At 37.0% G+C, this 16500-nt stretch overlaps 1 protein-coding gene across 8 annotated transcripts in view; it reads left to right on the plus strand.

Annotated features, from left to right (window-relative positions):
• Positions 1-16500, plus strand: part of UBR2 (ubiquitin protein ligase E3 component n-recognin 2) — a 113538-nt gene that overhangs the window by 9642 nt on the left and 87396 nt on the right. For all 8 annotated transcript variants that reach the window (XM_007120318.4, XM_055079777.1, XM_007120313.4 and 5 more), the window contains exon 2: positions 152-411. In XM_007120318.4, coding sequence (XP_007120380.1) covers positions 152-411 — 260 coding nt within the window. The remainder of the gene's footprint in view (positions 1-151; positions 412-16500) is intronic.

Genomic DNA, 16500 nt, shown 5'->3' on the forward strand with positions numbered 1-16500 from the left:
TGGAAAGAAGACATGCAGTGATGAATGTCAATAAAATAATCTATAAGATTCATCACTATTTTTGCACCTAAAAGAAAATAGAGTATGTTTATTCAAATAAGCAGTTTATTGACCTTGTTTAAAACTATTTTTTCTTTTTTCTTTTTTAAAGAAATGGCTGCAAGCAACTGACCTCACTAGAGAAGTGAACCAGCATTTGGCTCACTATGTACCCAAAATCTACTGCAGGGGTCCCAACCCTTTTCCACAGAAAGAAGACATGTTGGCACACCAAGTTTTGTTGGGACCAATGGAATGGTACCTTTGTGGTGAAGATCCTGAGTTGGGATTTTCAAAGCTTGAACAAACAAACAAACCTTCTCATCTTTGTGGTCGTGTTTTTAAAGTGGGAGAACCTACATACTCTTGCAGGTAAGATATTGTCATTTTCTTTCTTTCCTTGTTTTTACTTGACTTTTTTTTTCCTGAAACCTTACATTTTTGCTTTCAAATTATGAAATATCAGTATTATATATATGTATATATGTGTGTTAGTTTCTACAACAAATATATGTGTTTTAATAAATTATTATAAACAAACATTATATAATTATTTTCCAGGTCAAGATATAGAACATCACCAGCATTCCAGAAACCCGTTGTGTACTTTCTTCCTCCCCCATAATTAGCTCCTACCTTGACTCTTGTAATTATCACTTCCTTGCTTTTCTTGATGGTTACAGTGATTCTTTTTGATGTTCGAATTATCCTACATTTGGCCTTTGAGAGCCCCATCACACTAGCTTCTTTGTCCTTTTCACATGCCTTTATTAGTTTTTGAGTGCCTCTTTGCTTTCTGGTGTAAGAGGTCCACACCTCACTTTGTACTTACTCTGAACCATATGTAGAATCAGCCATTTATGCAGGGAATTTCCTTTTAGTTGGGAATGTTAGTTAGAAACCATGATCTGGGTGCTATATGTACTTACTGCTACTACGTTGAGGTTTTTTTGTTTTTGTTTTTTTCTTGTTGAGAATTAAGTATACAAGGGTAGAAGATGGAGAGGAAAGTGCTCTGTCTCCCTTTATGACTGTCTACCCCTGTTTCGCAGAACTGATCATTGTTAACATGCTTTTATGTGTCCTTCCAGAAATTTTCTATGCATATACATGCCCACATATGGGGCTATCTTAAACATACACATACGTAGACATACATAGAAAAGGGAATATGTTAGCTATACTGGGCTAAATTTTCCTTTCTCTATTTAACAAAATCTTGACATTGACATCAAGGCTGTTAGATCTAGTTTTTTGTCTATACAGAAACCTCTTTGAGTCCCTTATTGGTGTTTGGAGCAATAGATCTAGTTCAACCTCATGATTTATAAAACGCTTTGTAGGAAGGCCTTGATTAAATTGACAGAGTTCTAAGAGCTTCCATTACTAGAAGAAGAAGTAGGAAGAATTATGTTTTCAACAGTGTTCATGGAATAGGCTTTTGGGAGTTTGGAGGAGTGGAGGTGGGATGACGGGAGGAGGAGTATATCACCCTCAGTGAAAGTGGCGCACTGAAAAGCTGTTTGCCTGTACTTGAAGATTAAGTGTGCCTAAAGGATTTGTGGATGAAACCAAGTCAGGGATGATCTCAGCAGAGTTTTCCTGTATGTGCATGGTGGAGTTTGGACTTGGATGTGTTAGTCTGGAGTTTCTTTGAGATATAAAATAATTTCACTAGAGCGTGGAGGTATAGGTTAATCCATTCATACCTATCCTGGGACTCTAACTGTATATTTAGAGGATATATAGAATTAATGAAAAGGAAGGCACTTGGGTAAGGGGATTGCCTCATGGTTTGAGGAGAGAATTTTCATTTTCATGACATCATCTAAAGGGTCACAAGGATACATTTATTAAGGATAGAGAATACCAAGAACAGCATTAGCCACTGCTTTTTAAAAATTGACTTGAAAAACTAGTATAATAGGCAAATTTTTGGTTATGTCTCTCAAGAGGTACAAAAGTATATGCCATGAAAGGTACCTTCTCCCACTCATCCCTTAATTCCCCTGTTCCCTTATCCAGAAGTGACCACTGTTAACTAGTTTCTTGTGTATTCATCTAGATATCATATGAATATCTAGATCCAAACATTTATACTTTTTTCAATAAATGCTAGCATACCACATAAACTGTTTTCATCTTGCTTATTTCATTTAAAATTTGTCCTTCAGATTGTTATATAACATATAGAGAGAGAGCTGACTTTGTCTTATCTTTTTAATGGCCGGTTATTATTCTCTTGTATGGATGTTCTGTTCTTTACCTACTTGTCTTCTATTAGTAGACATTTAGGTTGTTTCTGGGACTATAAATAATACTGCATTATTATACTTTGTGTTTGTCTTTGTGCACGTGTAGAAGTATATACACAGGATACATTCCTAGAAGTAGAATTTCTGGGTCGAAGGATGCATGCTTTTATTTGCTTTTAACAGCCAGTAGCAAAAACTTACAAAATGAAAAGGAGATATAATACGCTAGTTGGAGGAGGAAAGGCAGAGTGGAGGACAAACAACAGAAACTGCTATAGTTATGATGGAAGAGATTGGAAAATGTCTTTCAGCCAGCCTTATGAGGGGAAGAAACCAGGGAGCAGAGGATAGGCTGTGGCAGCCAGAAAGAAGAGGCAGATTGGCCAATTCCCTGAACTATTGAAGAAAGAAAGCAGTATCTGGGGACCTGCACTTGGACAGACAAGTAGCCTGGAATGGGGGAGAGGGATATAATATATGATGGCCCCACTAGGACTCAAGTTTGAACCAGACTCTTAGAGGATATTTCTAAACTTTGTTGTGACTTGAAGTTGGCCAACTCCAGGTTAAGGGCCCAGACTTCCACAAGACTGTCTAAAATACAGCTGCAAGTTTGGGGATCCCCAGAGTCATCCTCAATTCTCATCAGCTGGCTACAAATTTCAGGCATCTCCATAGACTACTTGAGGTTGCATAATTCACTAGAACAACTCACAACTCAGGAAAATGCTGCACTTATGATTAAAGTGTTATCATAGCAAAAAGACACAAATCAGAACCAGCCAAAGGGCAAGATTTCCAAGTGCAAAGTTTTTGTTGTCCTCAGTGACATGTTATTATCCTCCTGGCACATTAATGCTTGACAACACACAGAGTATTGCCAACCAGGGAAGCTCACCCAAGCTTAGGTGTCCAGAGTTTTTATTGGGGTTTCATTATACAGGCATGATTAATTGAATCATTGCCCACATGATTCAATATCCAGCTCCACTTCCCTTCCCAGAGGTGGGGCTAATATTATGTGCCTGAAAACCCCAGCCCTCTAATTACGTGGTTGGTTTTTCTGATATGGCCAACCTCCACTCTAAGTTATCTCATTAGTATAAACTTTCAGATATGTGGGGGAGGGGTGGGAGCATGACTAGCAAAGACACTTCTATCACATGGGAAATTTCGAGGATTTACAGGTTGCCTCCTAGGAACCCTAGACAAAGGTCAGCCAAATTCTTTATCACACAGTTGTTGGGAAGGTAAATGAGGTCCCTTGTGTAGTGCTTTCCACAATACTTGGTACATAGTAAACTCTTAGTAAATGGCCATGCTGGGGTCCTGAGGATGAATGTCTTATGTTTAAAAGTAGGTGTTCCCATGAAACCCAGGACCCTGATAAAATGACAGTGGAGTCTATTACTTGGAAAGATGAAATATGGTTGTTGGAATTCTGGGAGAGTTTGTAAACTAGACCTTTCAGGATAAAGGTGACTTATGTCTATAGGGTGGAGGTTTTCTTTAACCAGAAAAAATGATATTCAGGAGTCTTTTATGTTTAGTACTTAGAAAAGTAATCTGTGAAGGGAATTAGGTTTTCTGTAATTTGTTCATTGTTTCTAAAATTGTGTACGTCCCAAATTATCTCTCTGAAGCCTCTGTGAAGTCAGAAAAAGCTGTGTTTTCAGGCAGTGGGCTAATGTTTGTATTTGTCTGTACTTAGTTCTCTATTAGGAAAAATGTAGTCAAACCTGTCACTTGTTATTTCTTTCTAAATAGAGGTGGTTGTTTTTCTGTGTTTTTTTAACATCTTTATTGGAATATAATTGCTTTACAATGGTGTTAGTTTCTGCTTTATAATGAAGTGAATCAGCTATACATATACATATATCCCCATATCTCCTCCGTCTTGCCTCTCCCTCCCACCCTCCCTATCCCACCCCTCTAGGTGGTCACAAAGCACTGAGCTGATCTCTCTGTGCTATGCAGCTGCTTCCCACTAGCTATCTGTTTTCCATTTGGTAGTATATATAAGTCCATGCCACTCTCTCACTTCGTCCCAGCTTACCCTTCCCTCTCCCCATGTCCTCAAGTCCATTCTCTACATCTGCGTCTTTATTCCTGTCCTGCCCCTGTGAGGTGATTGTTATTAGGGGCAGTCATCTTAGTGTTGATGTTGATCATAGCTATGCATATTTTGACATCTCAATAACCATTAAGAAAAATAAAATGCTAGTAAAATATGAAATCATACTTTGGTGTGTGGTTTACATTTTAACTTAAACTAAGTTAGATTTAGTTCCATTGTTTTTGTTGTATCGTTAAATTAAAAACATTCTTTTTTTAACATTTAAAAACTACTGCGTGAATGTTATAGATTACCAGAATTTGGGGTTGGGAGTTATGCTGCCATCAGTTAGGAATATTCTTAGCATATGTTTCCAGATAGTACTTTATGATGCTTTATTATAAACTTTATTAAACAGTTTTGCTTGTTTAACTTTTTTTAACTCCGATTCTGTCAATAATGATGGATAAGGTTATGCTAAAAATAACAAACAACCCTACAATCTCAGAGACTTTAAATATCCAAAATACATTTATTATTCAGACTGTGTGACCAATTCAGATCAGTGGGGGTGATGAGTGGAGGGTTCTACTCTAGGTAGTTACTTCATACCATGTAACATCTCCATAAACTTAATGTTTTTAGGGTTCACCACAGCAAGGGAAGAGGAGGGTCTTGCACAGCAAATAAATTGCTCTGGCTCAGAAATGACGACCATGCCTACATCCCTTTAGCTAGAACTAGTTAGAAGGCCTCTGTCCAACTGCAAAACAGGACAGGGAAGTGTAATTCTCCTATGTCTGGAAGAGTGCAAACTTGGAAGTGGATGAACATTAGAAGTGTTTTCAGTGATCTTCAGGGTTTGGGGATTATTCTTCCTCTCTCACAGAGTTGTTAGGATAAAATGAGATAATGTGTATAAAAGCACTTGGGGAACTATAAGGAATTTTTGTATGTAAGATTTTTTAAGCTGAATACTCAGTCTTAAAATACATTACTGAGCCATGAGTAATAAATATCTTAAGCAGAGGGATAGAGATGGTTTCATTCCTTTTCTGTTCGGAAATATAAAGCTCTAATATGGAAGAACCACTTATTTCTAGTAAGAAGAGTTGTTTGTTAGTTTCTTGCTTTTTAAAAAACTTGAACACTTCATCTCTTTTTAGGAGAGTTCTATTTTAAGACTGGTTTTTATTTTTTGGCCGTGTTGGGTCTTCATTGCGTGCGGGCTTTCTCTAGCTGCGGCGAGCAGGGGCTACTCTTCGTTGCGATGCGCGGGCTTCTCATTGAGGTGGCTTCTCATTGCAGAGCACAGGCTCTAGGTGCGCGGGCTTCAGTAGTTGCGGCATGTGGGCTCAGTAGTTGTGGCTCATGGGCTCTAGAGCGCAGGCTCAGTTGTGGCACACAGGCTTAGCTGCTCTGTGGCATGTGGGATCTTGCCGGACCAGGGCTCGAACCCGTGTCCCCTGCATTGGCAGGTGGATTCTTAACCACTGCGCCACCAGGGAAGTTCCTAAGACTGTTTCTTTTTAACATGAGTGGTCCAGAGATTGAAATGAATGCTGTGTTAGTTTAAATAATATTGGTTACCTCTAATTATGAATGTGACACATGAATGAAATTATACTGTATGTATTGTAAATGTGGCTTTTTTTCATGAAACAATTTGTCTTAGAGATCTTTCCCAGTCAGTATATATAAATCTATATCATTCTTTTAACTGCTGTATTTCCATAGTAAGGACAGGCCATGATTTATTTGATTGCCCTATTAATGAAATTAGAAATCGGTAAATTTTAGGATTTTTTTTTCTGTAGCAGACTGCAGCCACAAAGAACATTGTGTACCTATTTGTACACATCTCTTTTTATACCCGTTTCAGTATTTTCCAAGGGAGATACCTAGAAATAAAATTTCAATGCTGTGTATTATCACTGTGGCCTTCAATATATAGGAATTTCCCTTGTCTGCCTTGCTCTCTCCAACCTAGGAAAATAACAGGGAGTGGGAAGTTGATATCTCCTAGATAGGTTGGATTCCTGTGGTTGTCTAAAATGAATCTTGTATTCTTGGTTTGGATATTTGTGATCATTTTTATTTATTTATTTTTTATGCACCAGTTTGGTGCAAGATCGAACATAGGAGTATGTGGGGTATAATATCAACTTTACACGTATGCCTTTGTCCAGATGTTAGGAAATAATAGAAGTATGAATAGATTACTGGTAATCCTTTCGGGTAAGGAGACTTGGATTTATATCACCAAAATTTTCCTATTGATACCCTATTTGAGTTCTTTATTTTTTAGCGGAAAATTTACATATTTCAAAAGGCACAAATCTTAATTGTGCATTTTTGACAATAGTTAACCTCATGTAACTCACATCCTCCCAAGATAGAGAACATTTCCATCTAACTAGAGATTTCCTTGTTAACAGCTCCAGCCCTTAGGTAACCACTATTCTGATATTTTCACCTTAGATTAGTTTTGTCCATTCTAGAACTTCATCAAAATGAAATCATACTCTTTGGTGCCTGGCTTCTTTTACTCAGCATAATATATATCTGATTTATTCATGATCCTATGATTATTAGAAATTGTTTCCTTTTTTATTGCTGAGTAGTTGTCCATTGTATGAGTGTATTGTAATTGCCCATAATCCATTGTACTACTGATGAACATTTGAGTTGTTTCAATTTGAGGGTATCATAAATAAGGCTTCTATGACTTCTTTTTTATCAGCTCATTCTACTTTTTGGTAGATATTTTAAATATTTAAAGCTAAGGAAAATGGTTTATTTCATGAATCATATCAGCTTATGCCAACAGTATATTAAATGCAACATATTAAAGTATTAGGCATTATTATTTTGTACTCAGCTATAAATCTGTGTGTTTAAAATACCAAATAAGGGAATTCCCTGGCGGTCCAGTGGTTGGGACTCCTCACTTGCACCTCAGGGGTCACAGGTTTGGTCCCTGGTTGGGGAACTAGATCCCGCATGTTGCATGGTGCAGCCAAACAATAAAAATAAGATAAGGTAAAATAAAATAAAATACCAAATAATAAATCTTGCACTATTAAAAATCTTCAGCCTTTTATGAAACATTTTAGGAATATTAAGACACCATTAAGATAGGCTTTTCTAGACCGTTATCTAAGAGAGGGCATCTTAGCTGGCTACAACCATTTGCAAAACAAGTCTTTTTGTGGACATATATTTAAATATTCATGGATAAATCTCCAGGAGTAGAATTGCTGTGTCAAGGAGCAGGTATATTTGAACTTGATAAGAAACTGCCAAAACTTTTTCTAAAATATTTTCTTGTTCCCACCAGTAATGTTACACTTGCTCCATATTCTCACCAACATTTGATGTTGTCAGTCTTTTAAATTTTAGCTGTTGTATATAGTGATATCTCAATATGGGTTTAATTTTCTCTAATGACTAATGATGTTGGTGCAATCTTGCATGTGTTCATTGCCCATTTAACTAATGAAGTTTTTGTTCAAGTCTTTTGTCTGTTTTTTATTGGCTTCTTTATATTTTTTATTACTGAGTTTTGGAGTTCTTTATATGTTCTGTTTCTTTGTGTTTGTGTTTTGTTTTGTTTTGTTTTTTTGGCCGTGCTGTGCAGCTTATGGGATTTAGTTCCCCAACCAGGGGTTGAACCTGGGGCCTCAGCAGTGAGAGGGCAGAGTCCTAACCACTGGACTGCCGGGAATTCTCTGGAGTTCTTTATGTGTTCTGGATATGAGTCCTTTGTCAGACATGTTTTGTGAATATTTTCTCCCAGCCTGTGACTTGCCTGTATGGTGCCTTTTTTTTGGCTGCATTGTGTCTTTGTCGCTGTTCGCAGGCTTTCTCTAGTTGCGGCAAGTGGGGGCTACTCTTCGTTGTGGTGCGGTGGCTTCTCTTGTTGCAGAGCACGGGCTCTAGGCACGCGGGCTTCAGTAGTTGTGGCACACGGGCTCAGTAGTTGTGGTGCACGGGCTTAGTTGTTCCATGATATGTGGGATCTTCCCAAACCAGGGATCGAACCCATGTTCCCTGCATTGGTAGGTGGATTCTTAACTACTGGGCCACCAGGGAAGTCCCTATATGGTGTCTTTTGATGGCAGGGGTTTTAAATTTTGATGGAGTTTAACTTACCAACTTAAATTTTATGATGATTGTTTCCTGTGTTAAAGAAACGTCTGCCTTCTCCCAGGTGGCAAGGACATTCTCTCGGTTTTCTTCTATAAACTTTGAAATTTTAGATTTTATTTGTGGGTCTGTGATCTGTCTCAAAACTAATTTTCTTTTTGTATGGCTTGAGATGTAGGGGTTGAGTTTCATTTACTTATTACTACGTGTGGGGATCCAGTTGTTCTAGCACTGTTTATTCTTTTGCCCATTGAATTGCTTTGGTACCTTATCAAAAACCATTTGCCCATATGAGTGTGTACATAAGGTTGCAATCTTTAAATTTATTGAGACTTGTTTTATGACTTAGCAACATGGTCAGTCTTGTACATTCCATATGCACTTGAAAAGAAGGTTTATTTTGCAGTTGCTGCATGAGTAATCTATAAACGTCATTTAGGACAAGGTGGTTGATTGTGCCATTCAGGTCTTCTATAGTTACTGATTTTTGTGACTGGTTCTTTCAGTTACTGAGAAAAGGGTATGAAAATCTCCAAATGTGATTGTGGATTTGTTTACTTCTTTTAGTTCTATCAGTTTATGTTTCATGTATCTAAAAGCTCTTTTATTAACCACATACACAGATATTTATATTTGCTATATACTGATATATTTTATCATTATGAAACGTCAGTGATCTTTATTAATTCTTGTACTAGTCCTTGTCTTAAGGTCTATTTTATCAGATGTTGATATAGCCACTCTTTTCATAACATATCAGTGTTATATATATATTTTTTACCTTTTTCAGTGGTTGCCCTAGAATTTGTGATATATTACAACTAACCCAAGTCCACTTTGGTTGCCTGAGAAAGTTTTCCTTTCACCTTCGCTTTTGAAGGATAATTTTGTAGGCACAGAATTCTAGGTTGGTAGGCATTTTTTCTTTCAACACTTCAAATATTTCACTCTGCTTTCCTGTTGCTTGCATGGTTTCTGAGGAAAAGTCAGATGTAATTCTTATCTTTGCTCTTCCGTAGGTAAGTTGTTTTTCTCTTCTGGCTTCTTTCAGGATTTTTTCTTTATCTTTGATTTTCTGTAGTTTGAAAATGATATGCCTAGGTACAAGGTTTTTTGATGTTTATCCCACTTGATGTTCTTTGAACTTCCTGGATTTGTGGTTTGGTGCCTGCTATTCATTTAGGGAAATTCTCAATAAATATTGCTTTCAATATTCTGTTCCTTTCTCTTGTTCCTCTCTTTTTTGTATTCCTATTACACATACGTTAAACCTTTTGTAGGTGTCCCATAGTTCATGGATATTCTGTTGTGTTTTCCTTCTAGTCTTTTTTCTCTTTGCTTTTCAACCTTAGAACTTTCTTTTTTTCCCCCAAGAAGTATATTTAAAGGTTTGGGTTTTTTTTAACTTTTTATTTTATACTGGAGTATAGCAGATTAACAATGTTGTGATTGTTTCAGGTGCACAGCAAAGGGAATCAGCCATACATATACATGTATCCAAACTCCCCTCCCATACATCAGGCTTAGAGCTTTCTGTTGAGATATCCTTAAGCTCAGATTCTTTCCTCGGCTATATCCAATCTACCAGTAAGTCCATCAAAGTCTTTCTTCATTTCTGTTTCAGTGTTTTTGATCTCTGGCATTTCTTTTTGGTTCTTTCTTAGGATTTCAGTCTCTGTTTATATTGCCCATCTGTTCTTGGAAGCTGTCTACTGTATCCATTAGAGCCATTAGCATATTAACCATAATTGTTTTTAATTCCATAATTGTTTGTAATTCCAATATCTGAGTCTGATTTTGATGAGTGTATTTTTTGGTCTTTTAGTGTGTCTTATAATTTTTTCTTGATCGCTAGGCATGTGATATGCTGGGTAAAAGGGATCTTGTAAATAGTCCTTTAATAATGTGATGGTACAAACATAGAGAACAGACTTGTGGTTGTCAAGGGAGATGGGGGTGTGAGGGAGGGAAGTGTTGGGAGTTTGGTCTTAGCAGATGCAATCCTATTGTATATAGGATGGATAAACAACAGGGTACTACATTATAGCACAGGGAACTATATTCAATATCCTGTGATAAACCATAATGGAAAAGAATATGAAAAAGAATATATATATATAACTGAGTCACTTTGCTGTACAGCAGAAATTAACACAACATTGTAAATCAACTATACTTCAATAAAATTTAAAAAAAACAAAAGCATCTGCTAGAAAATGTATAACAGAAAAAAAAAAACGTGGTGGTAATGGGTCAGGGAATAGAAGCATTCTGTAGTCGTGTGATTACGTCTCAGTCTTTTAGTGTGCCTGTACCTCTGAGCTGTGAGCTTCACATGTGTTTCTCAATGCCCCTGCATCCCCCCTTTAGTTGGGACAGGATGGCTAGAGCAGGCTGGAATTGGGTATTTCCCTTTTTTCAGGTCAGTTTGACTGATAATACCCCAGCAGGTTAGGCTCTGATTAAATAGTTTCTTCTGCAGGCAGACTTTGTTAAGAACAGAATGCTCTGGAATATTTCAAAGTGGTTCCTTTTACCCTTCTTCTGCTGGACGCACGAGAGAATTTTTCTCTGATATTCACTGAGAGAACCTAGTAGAACTCCAGGAAATTAAACTCACTAAAGTGTGGGACCCCCCCCAATGACCGGGTCACTGGAATTTTTTTTTTTTTTTTTTTTTTTTTTTTGGCTGTGTTGGGTCTTCATTGCAGTGCACAGGCTTCTCATTGCGGTGGCTTCTCTTGTTGCGGAGCATGGGCTCTAGGAGTGCAGGCTTCAGTAGTTGTGGCTCACGGGCTTCAGTAGTTGTGGCCCATGGGCTCTAGAGCGCAGGCTCAGTAGTTGTGGTGCACGGGCTTAGTTGCTCCACGACATGTGGCATCTTCCCAGACCAGGATCGAACCCGTGTCCCCTGCATTGGCAGGCGGATTCTTAACCACTGCGCCACCAGGGAAGTCCCCCTGGAATTTTTAATTTTTCAAACTTGATCACACTGAGCCTTCAACAGTTGGTTAATTATAGTTCATGTTTCCCTACCTCAGCACTGGTTCCTGTGGAGGTTTGTGCTAGTGGCTTTCTGCTCTCATAAGTTGGGATTCTCTGTATTCACCTGTTGGTCTCTCCAATTTTGGGGTTAGCAGTTTGCCCTATGACTTCACTTGTCTTACAGATCTAAGAAGAGTTGTTGATATTTCAGTTTGTTCAGCTTTTTACTGTTGTTAGGACAAAGTGGCGACCTCCAAACTTCTTACATGCTGTGCTGGAAACTGCAAGTCTGTGCTCATTTTTTTAAAGCATATTTTCCTGAATATAGAAGTTTGGATTGATACTTTCTTTTCCTTTTCAGTGTTTTAAAGATCCTGTTCCACTCCTGACCTCTATGGTTTCTGATGATAAGTCAGCTTTTATTACCATATCTATATTCCCTTATGTGAAATGTGTTGGTTTTCTCTAGCTGCCTTCAAGATTTTTACTTTATCTTTGATTTTTTTTTTTTTTTTTTTTGCGGTACGCGGGCCCCTCACTTTTTTGGCCTCTCCCATTGCGGAGCACAGGCTCCTGCTGGAAACTGCAAGTCTGTGCTCATTTTTTTAAAGCATATTTTCCTGAATATAGAAGTTTGGATTGATACTTTCTTTTCCTTTTCAGTGTTTTAAAGATCCTGTTCCACTCCTGACCTCTATGGTTTCTGATGATAAGTCAGCTTTTATTACCATATCTATATTCCCTTATGTGAAATGTGTTGGTTTTCTCTAGCTGCCTTCAAGATTTTTACTTTATCTTTGATTTTTTTTTTTTTTTTTTTTGCGGTACGCGGGCCTCTCACTGTTGTGGCCTCTCCCATTGCGGAGCACAGGCTCCAGACGCGCAGGCTCAGCGGCCATGGCTCACGGGCCCAGCCGCTCTGCGGCATGTGGGATCTTCCCGGACCGGGGCACGAACCCGTGTCTCCTGCATCGGCATGCGGACTCTTAACCACTGCGCCGCTAGGGAAGCCCTATCTTTGAATTTTAACAGTTTGATTATGATACGCCTAGCTATATGTTCTTTGTATTTATCTTCTTGGGGCTCCTTGAGTTTCTTGGATCTGTAAGTTGATGTCTTTAACCAAATTTGGGAAATTTAGGTTACTATGTCTTCGTATATATTTTCTGCCTTGTTTTTGCCACTCTTGGGACTCCAGTTACAGTATAATTGAGGGACTCTAATTAGTACAGCAGTGTATAACCTATCAATATAAACTTATTAATATAAATATATATGTAATATGAGTATATTTACATATAGATAGATAGTGCGTGCTCTAAACATTTTAATAAAAGGGATCCATGATCAAGAGAGTTTGAAGATGGGTGCTTTCACCAACCCCCAACTTACCTTTAATATAATGGCATTTAACGACTGGTACAGTAACTATGCACATTTGTCTTTTCTGTTAAATGATGGGCTCCTAGAGGACTGGCTTTACTTTTCTTAATAATTATATAAAAATATAAAGACAGTGGTTCTCAGATTTTTAAAAATCCAAAAATGTTATCTGTGAGAGGCAAAGTAAAACAGAAAGTAGCTAAAAATAAGAATAGAAACAGTGGAGAAGAATATACCAGGCAAAAAGTATGTTACAAAAGAAAGCTAAAGTAGCAGTTTTCATATTTGACAAATATAAGATTTATGGTAGAAAACATAAGGGACACAGAAAGACAGCCCAATTAAAAAATGGGCAAAGGATTTGAATAGACATTTCTCTAAATGCTCCGGTTGGTTATAGTTACACAACCTTGTAAATATATTGAGAACCACTAAGTTGTATACTTTAAGAAGGCGAATTTTATAATACGTGAATTATATCTCAATTTTTAAAAAAGTGATCTGTATATTTGGTCTTAAAGGCCAAACCTCACTTAATTCTCAAGGCTTAGAGCCATGCAGATTGTTCTCCCACTATATTTATTGCAAAAAAAATTAGAAACAAATAATAAAAGAGTAGGTTAAACAAAGTTTGGGAACTAACATTGCCAACATTAAGTAAAAGAAAATCACTGAAATTACTGAGGAAATTTAGAAACAGAACTGAATATAAGATTACATGTTGAGGCTTCCCTGGTGGCACAGTGGTTGAGAGTCCGCCTGCTGATGCAGGGGATACGGGTTCGTGCCCGGGTCCAGGAAGATCCCACATGCCGCGGAGCGGCTAGGTCCTTGAGCCATGGCCGCTGAGCCTGTGCGTCCGGAGCCTGTGCGTCCGGAGCCTGTGCTCCGCAACGGGAGAGGCCACAACAATGAGAGGCCTGCGTACCGCAAAAAAAAAAAAAAAGATTACATGTTGAAATTTTTGGGACATAGCTAAAGTAGTATTTAGAAGGAAATGTATAACTTTAAAATGTTTGCTAAAAAAAAGAAAGGTTAAAAATAAACTATACAAACATACATTTCCTGGCTGTGTCTGCTGAAAGGGCCTAGAAACAGTGAAACTACCATAGCAGTGAGCATACCCGGTACCCAAATACTGGTTTCTAAATACCATTGTCCAATAAAAAGAATCAGAGTTCCATGGAGGAATGATTGATTCCAGGGCTGGGACAAGGAAGATAAAAAATAAGCCTGGAACGTGTTATGTTGCCAGAGGTAAGAAAGTGCTCAGAAAGGAACAGGGCCTGTTGAAAGGGCATGGGGACCAAACTGAAAGAGTTCCCAATGGCCACAGCTAAAACAATTTGGGTAATAAAACAAGTAATGATAGTATTAAATTATAACCCATAGCATAAAATAAATATCCATGAGTCCATACTCTTTGAGTAAATAAACGGGAGAGAAGGGATGTTTTCAGTAGTTTTCCTGTATTGAAGAGTTACAGTTAATAAATAAAACAGAAAATCACCGTTAGGCAAGTAACACAGTAATAATTGTAGTCTAGATCCATTGGTAGATGCTAAAGCTAGTGGGTGAAATTTTGAGGAGAAATAGGAGGATGTTTGCATAGTCACAGAGTATCTCCCCAAATATATTTAATTACAAAAGGGACAATAACAACTTTACAGTGAAGAAATCCAGCAGACACCATCTTAATGAAGTGAACAAAGGTAACATCACCAGTAATAAAACATATCATATCAACACGTGCCCCATGTTATGATGCACTGAGAAAGACACAGCATCATTCCTCTGGTGTTTTTGCCAAAAATGCATAACTCAATCTAATCATGAAAACATCACAAACGCAAATTGTGGAACATCTGCAAAATAACTAACCAGTACTCTTCAAAAGGGTTATGGTCTCAAAGTCAAGAAAAGACTGAGGAACTGTCAATCTTTTGGAGATTAGAGGAGATTAAGGAAAAATGACATATAATGTAATGTGGGAGCCTGTGTTGGATCCAGAAGAGAAAAAAAGGACCTTAGTGGGAAAACCAATGATATTTGAATAAGGTCTGTAGTTAATAATATTGTACCAATGTTTTTGGTACAATTTCCTTGTACTATGGTTAACATTAAGGAAAGCTTGGTAAGGGTGTAAAGGAACTCTACTATTTTTGCAATTTTTCTATAAATAAAATTATTTCAAAGCTAAAAAAGAAAAATAAGGTAAACATTGAGTTCAAGAAGTTTGTAGAAATAGAACAGTTGAGCACACTCAAAGGAAAAAGAAGAAAGGAAATAAAAAGATCAGAAAATGAAGCAAAAGTAAAAAGTTGAGCTACTCTTTGGGATTATTAAGGTAGTTTTCTGAGAAGACTGAGTAAGAAAAGAGAAGATGCACATATATAAAATTCACAATGAAGATTGAGAAGTACACTCACTGCATTCCTTTTAGTGATGTCATTTCTTGCCGAAGCTGGGTCCTCTCCGTTGTTGTGATTAAAAAGCAAATACCTGTGGAATAAGAAATGAGGGTGGCGGTATCCAGTCTGATTCTAAGATTTGAGAAATTGCGCAGTGCCTAACAGGTACTAAGTTCTTTGAGTCTAACTGTTTGATAAATAGTATGATTAGGTGTTTCATTTGGTCTAGTGATACCCTGAAAGAAACTGTTGAGACACTAAAGATGCCATGAACTAAGAAAGTTTGACAACTTCTGAAATATGAGAATTATGAATAAGTAAATGCTTAAAAAAAATTGAAAATGTAGATGAAATGGATAAATTTGTAGAAAAATGATAGGCAACTTGAATATAGTATGAAAACATTGGAATGGTAATCAAAGATATTCCCTTCCAAAAATCTCATACCTGGATGACTGTGTATGGGTGAGTTCTATCAAATTTTGAAGGAACAATTAATTCCTTTCTTAAACAGGTTACTGCAGAAAAGAGGGAAAGAGTGAAAACTGCTTAACTCTTTATGCAGCTACTTAATAAGCTTGATTTGAAACCCTGATAAACTCAAGAGGAGACATTATAAAGCCATTTCCCTTATTAATGTCGATGAAAGGGATCCTAAATAAAATATTAGCTCTCTGAATCCAAGAATATACTAAAAAGAGTGATACATCATGATCAAATGGAATTTAGTTCAGGAATCCAAAGATAGTTCATCTTTAAAACAATTATTGATGTAATTCACCATTTTAATAGTTGAGAAAAGAAAAATGTTTTTCTGATTTGATTCAGAAAAGCATTTTATTTATTTCAATTATTGTTTGTGATTTAATTCTTAGCAAACAAAGAATATATAAGGGAACTTTATTGAGTATTTGTGTATTGGATTTTTAAAAATTTTTTATTATAGACAGTTTCAAACATAATAAAGGTAGGGTGAGTGGTACAATAGACGTGACAGGTAATCATTGCTCAGCTTCAGCAATTATCAATATATGGCAACTCTTTTTAATCTATATACACACACATACACTCTCATATACTTTTTTCCTGCCCTGCTAGAGTATTTTGAAGCATATTCCAGACAACATGCTCTTTTTAGTCAATACTCAGTACGTACCTTTTTTCTCTATAACCATTAATATCCTAAAATAATTAACACTAATTCCTTAATATTATCTGCTGT

Source organism: Physeter macrocephalus, chromosome 18 (genome assembly GCF_002837175.3).
Source record: "Physeter macrocephalus isolate SW-GA chromosome 18, ASM283717v5, whole genome shotgun sequence".
Taxonomy (NCBI): Eukaryota; Metazoa; Chordata; class Mammalia; order Artiodactyla; family Physeteridae; genus Physeter; species Physeter macrocephalus.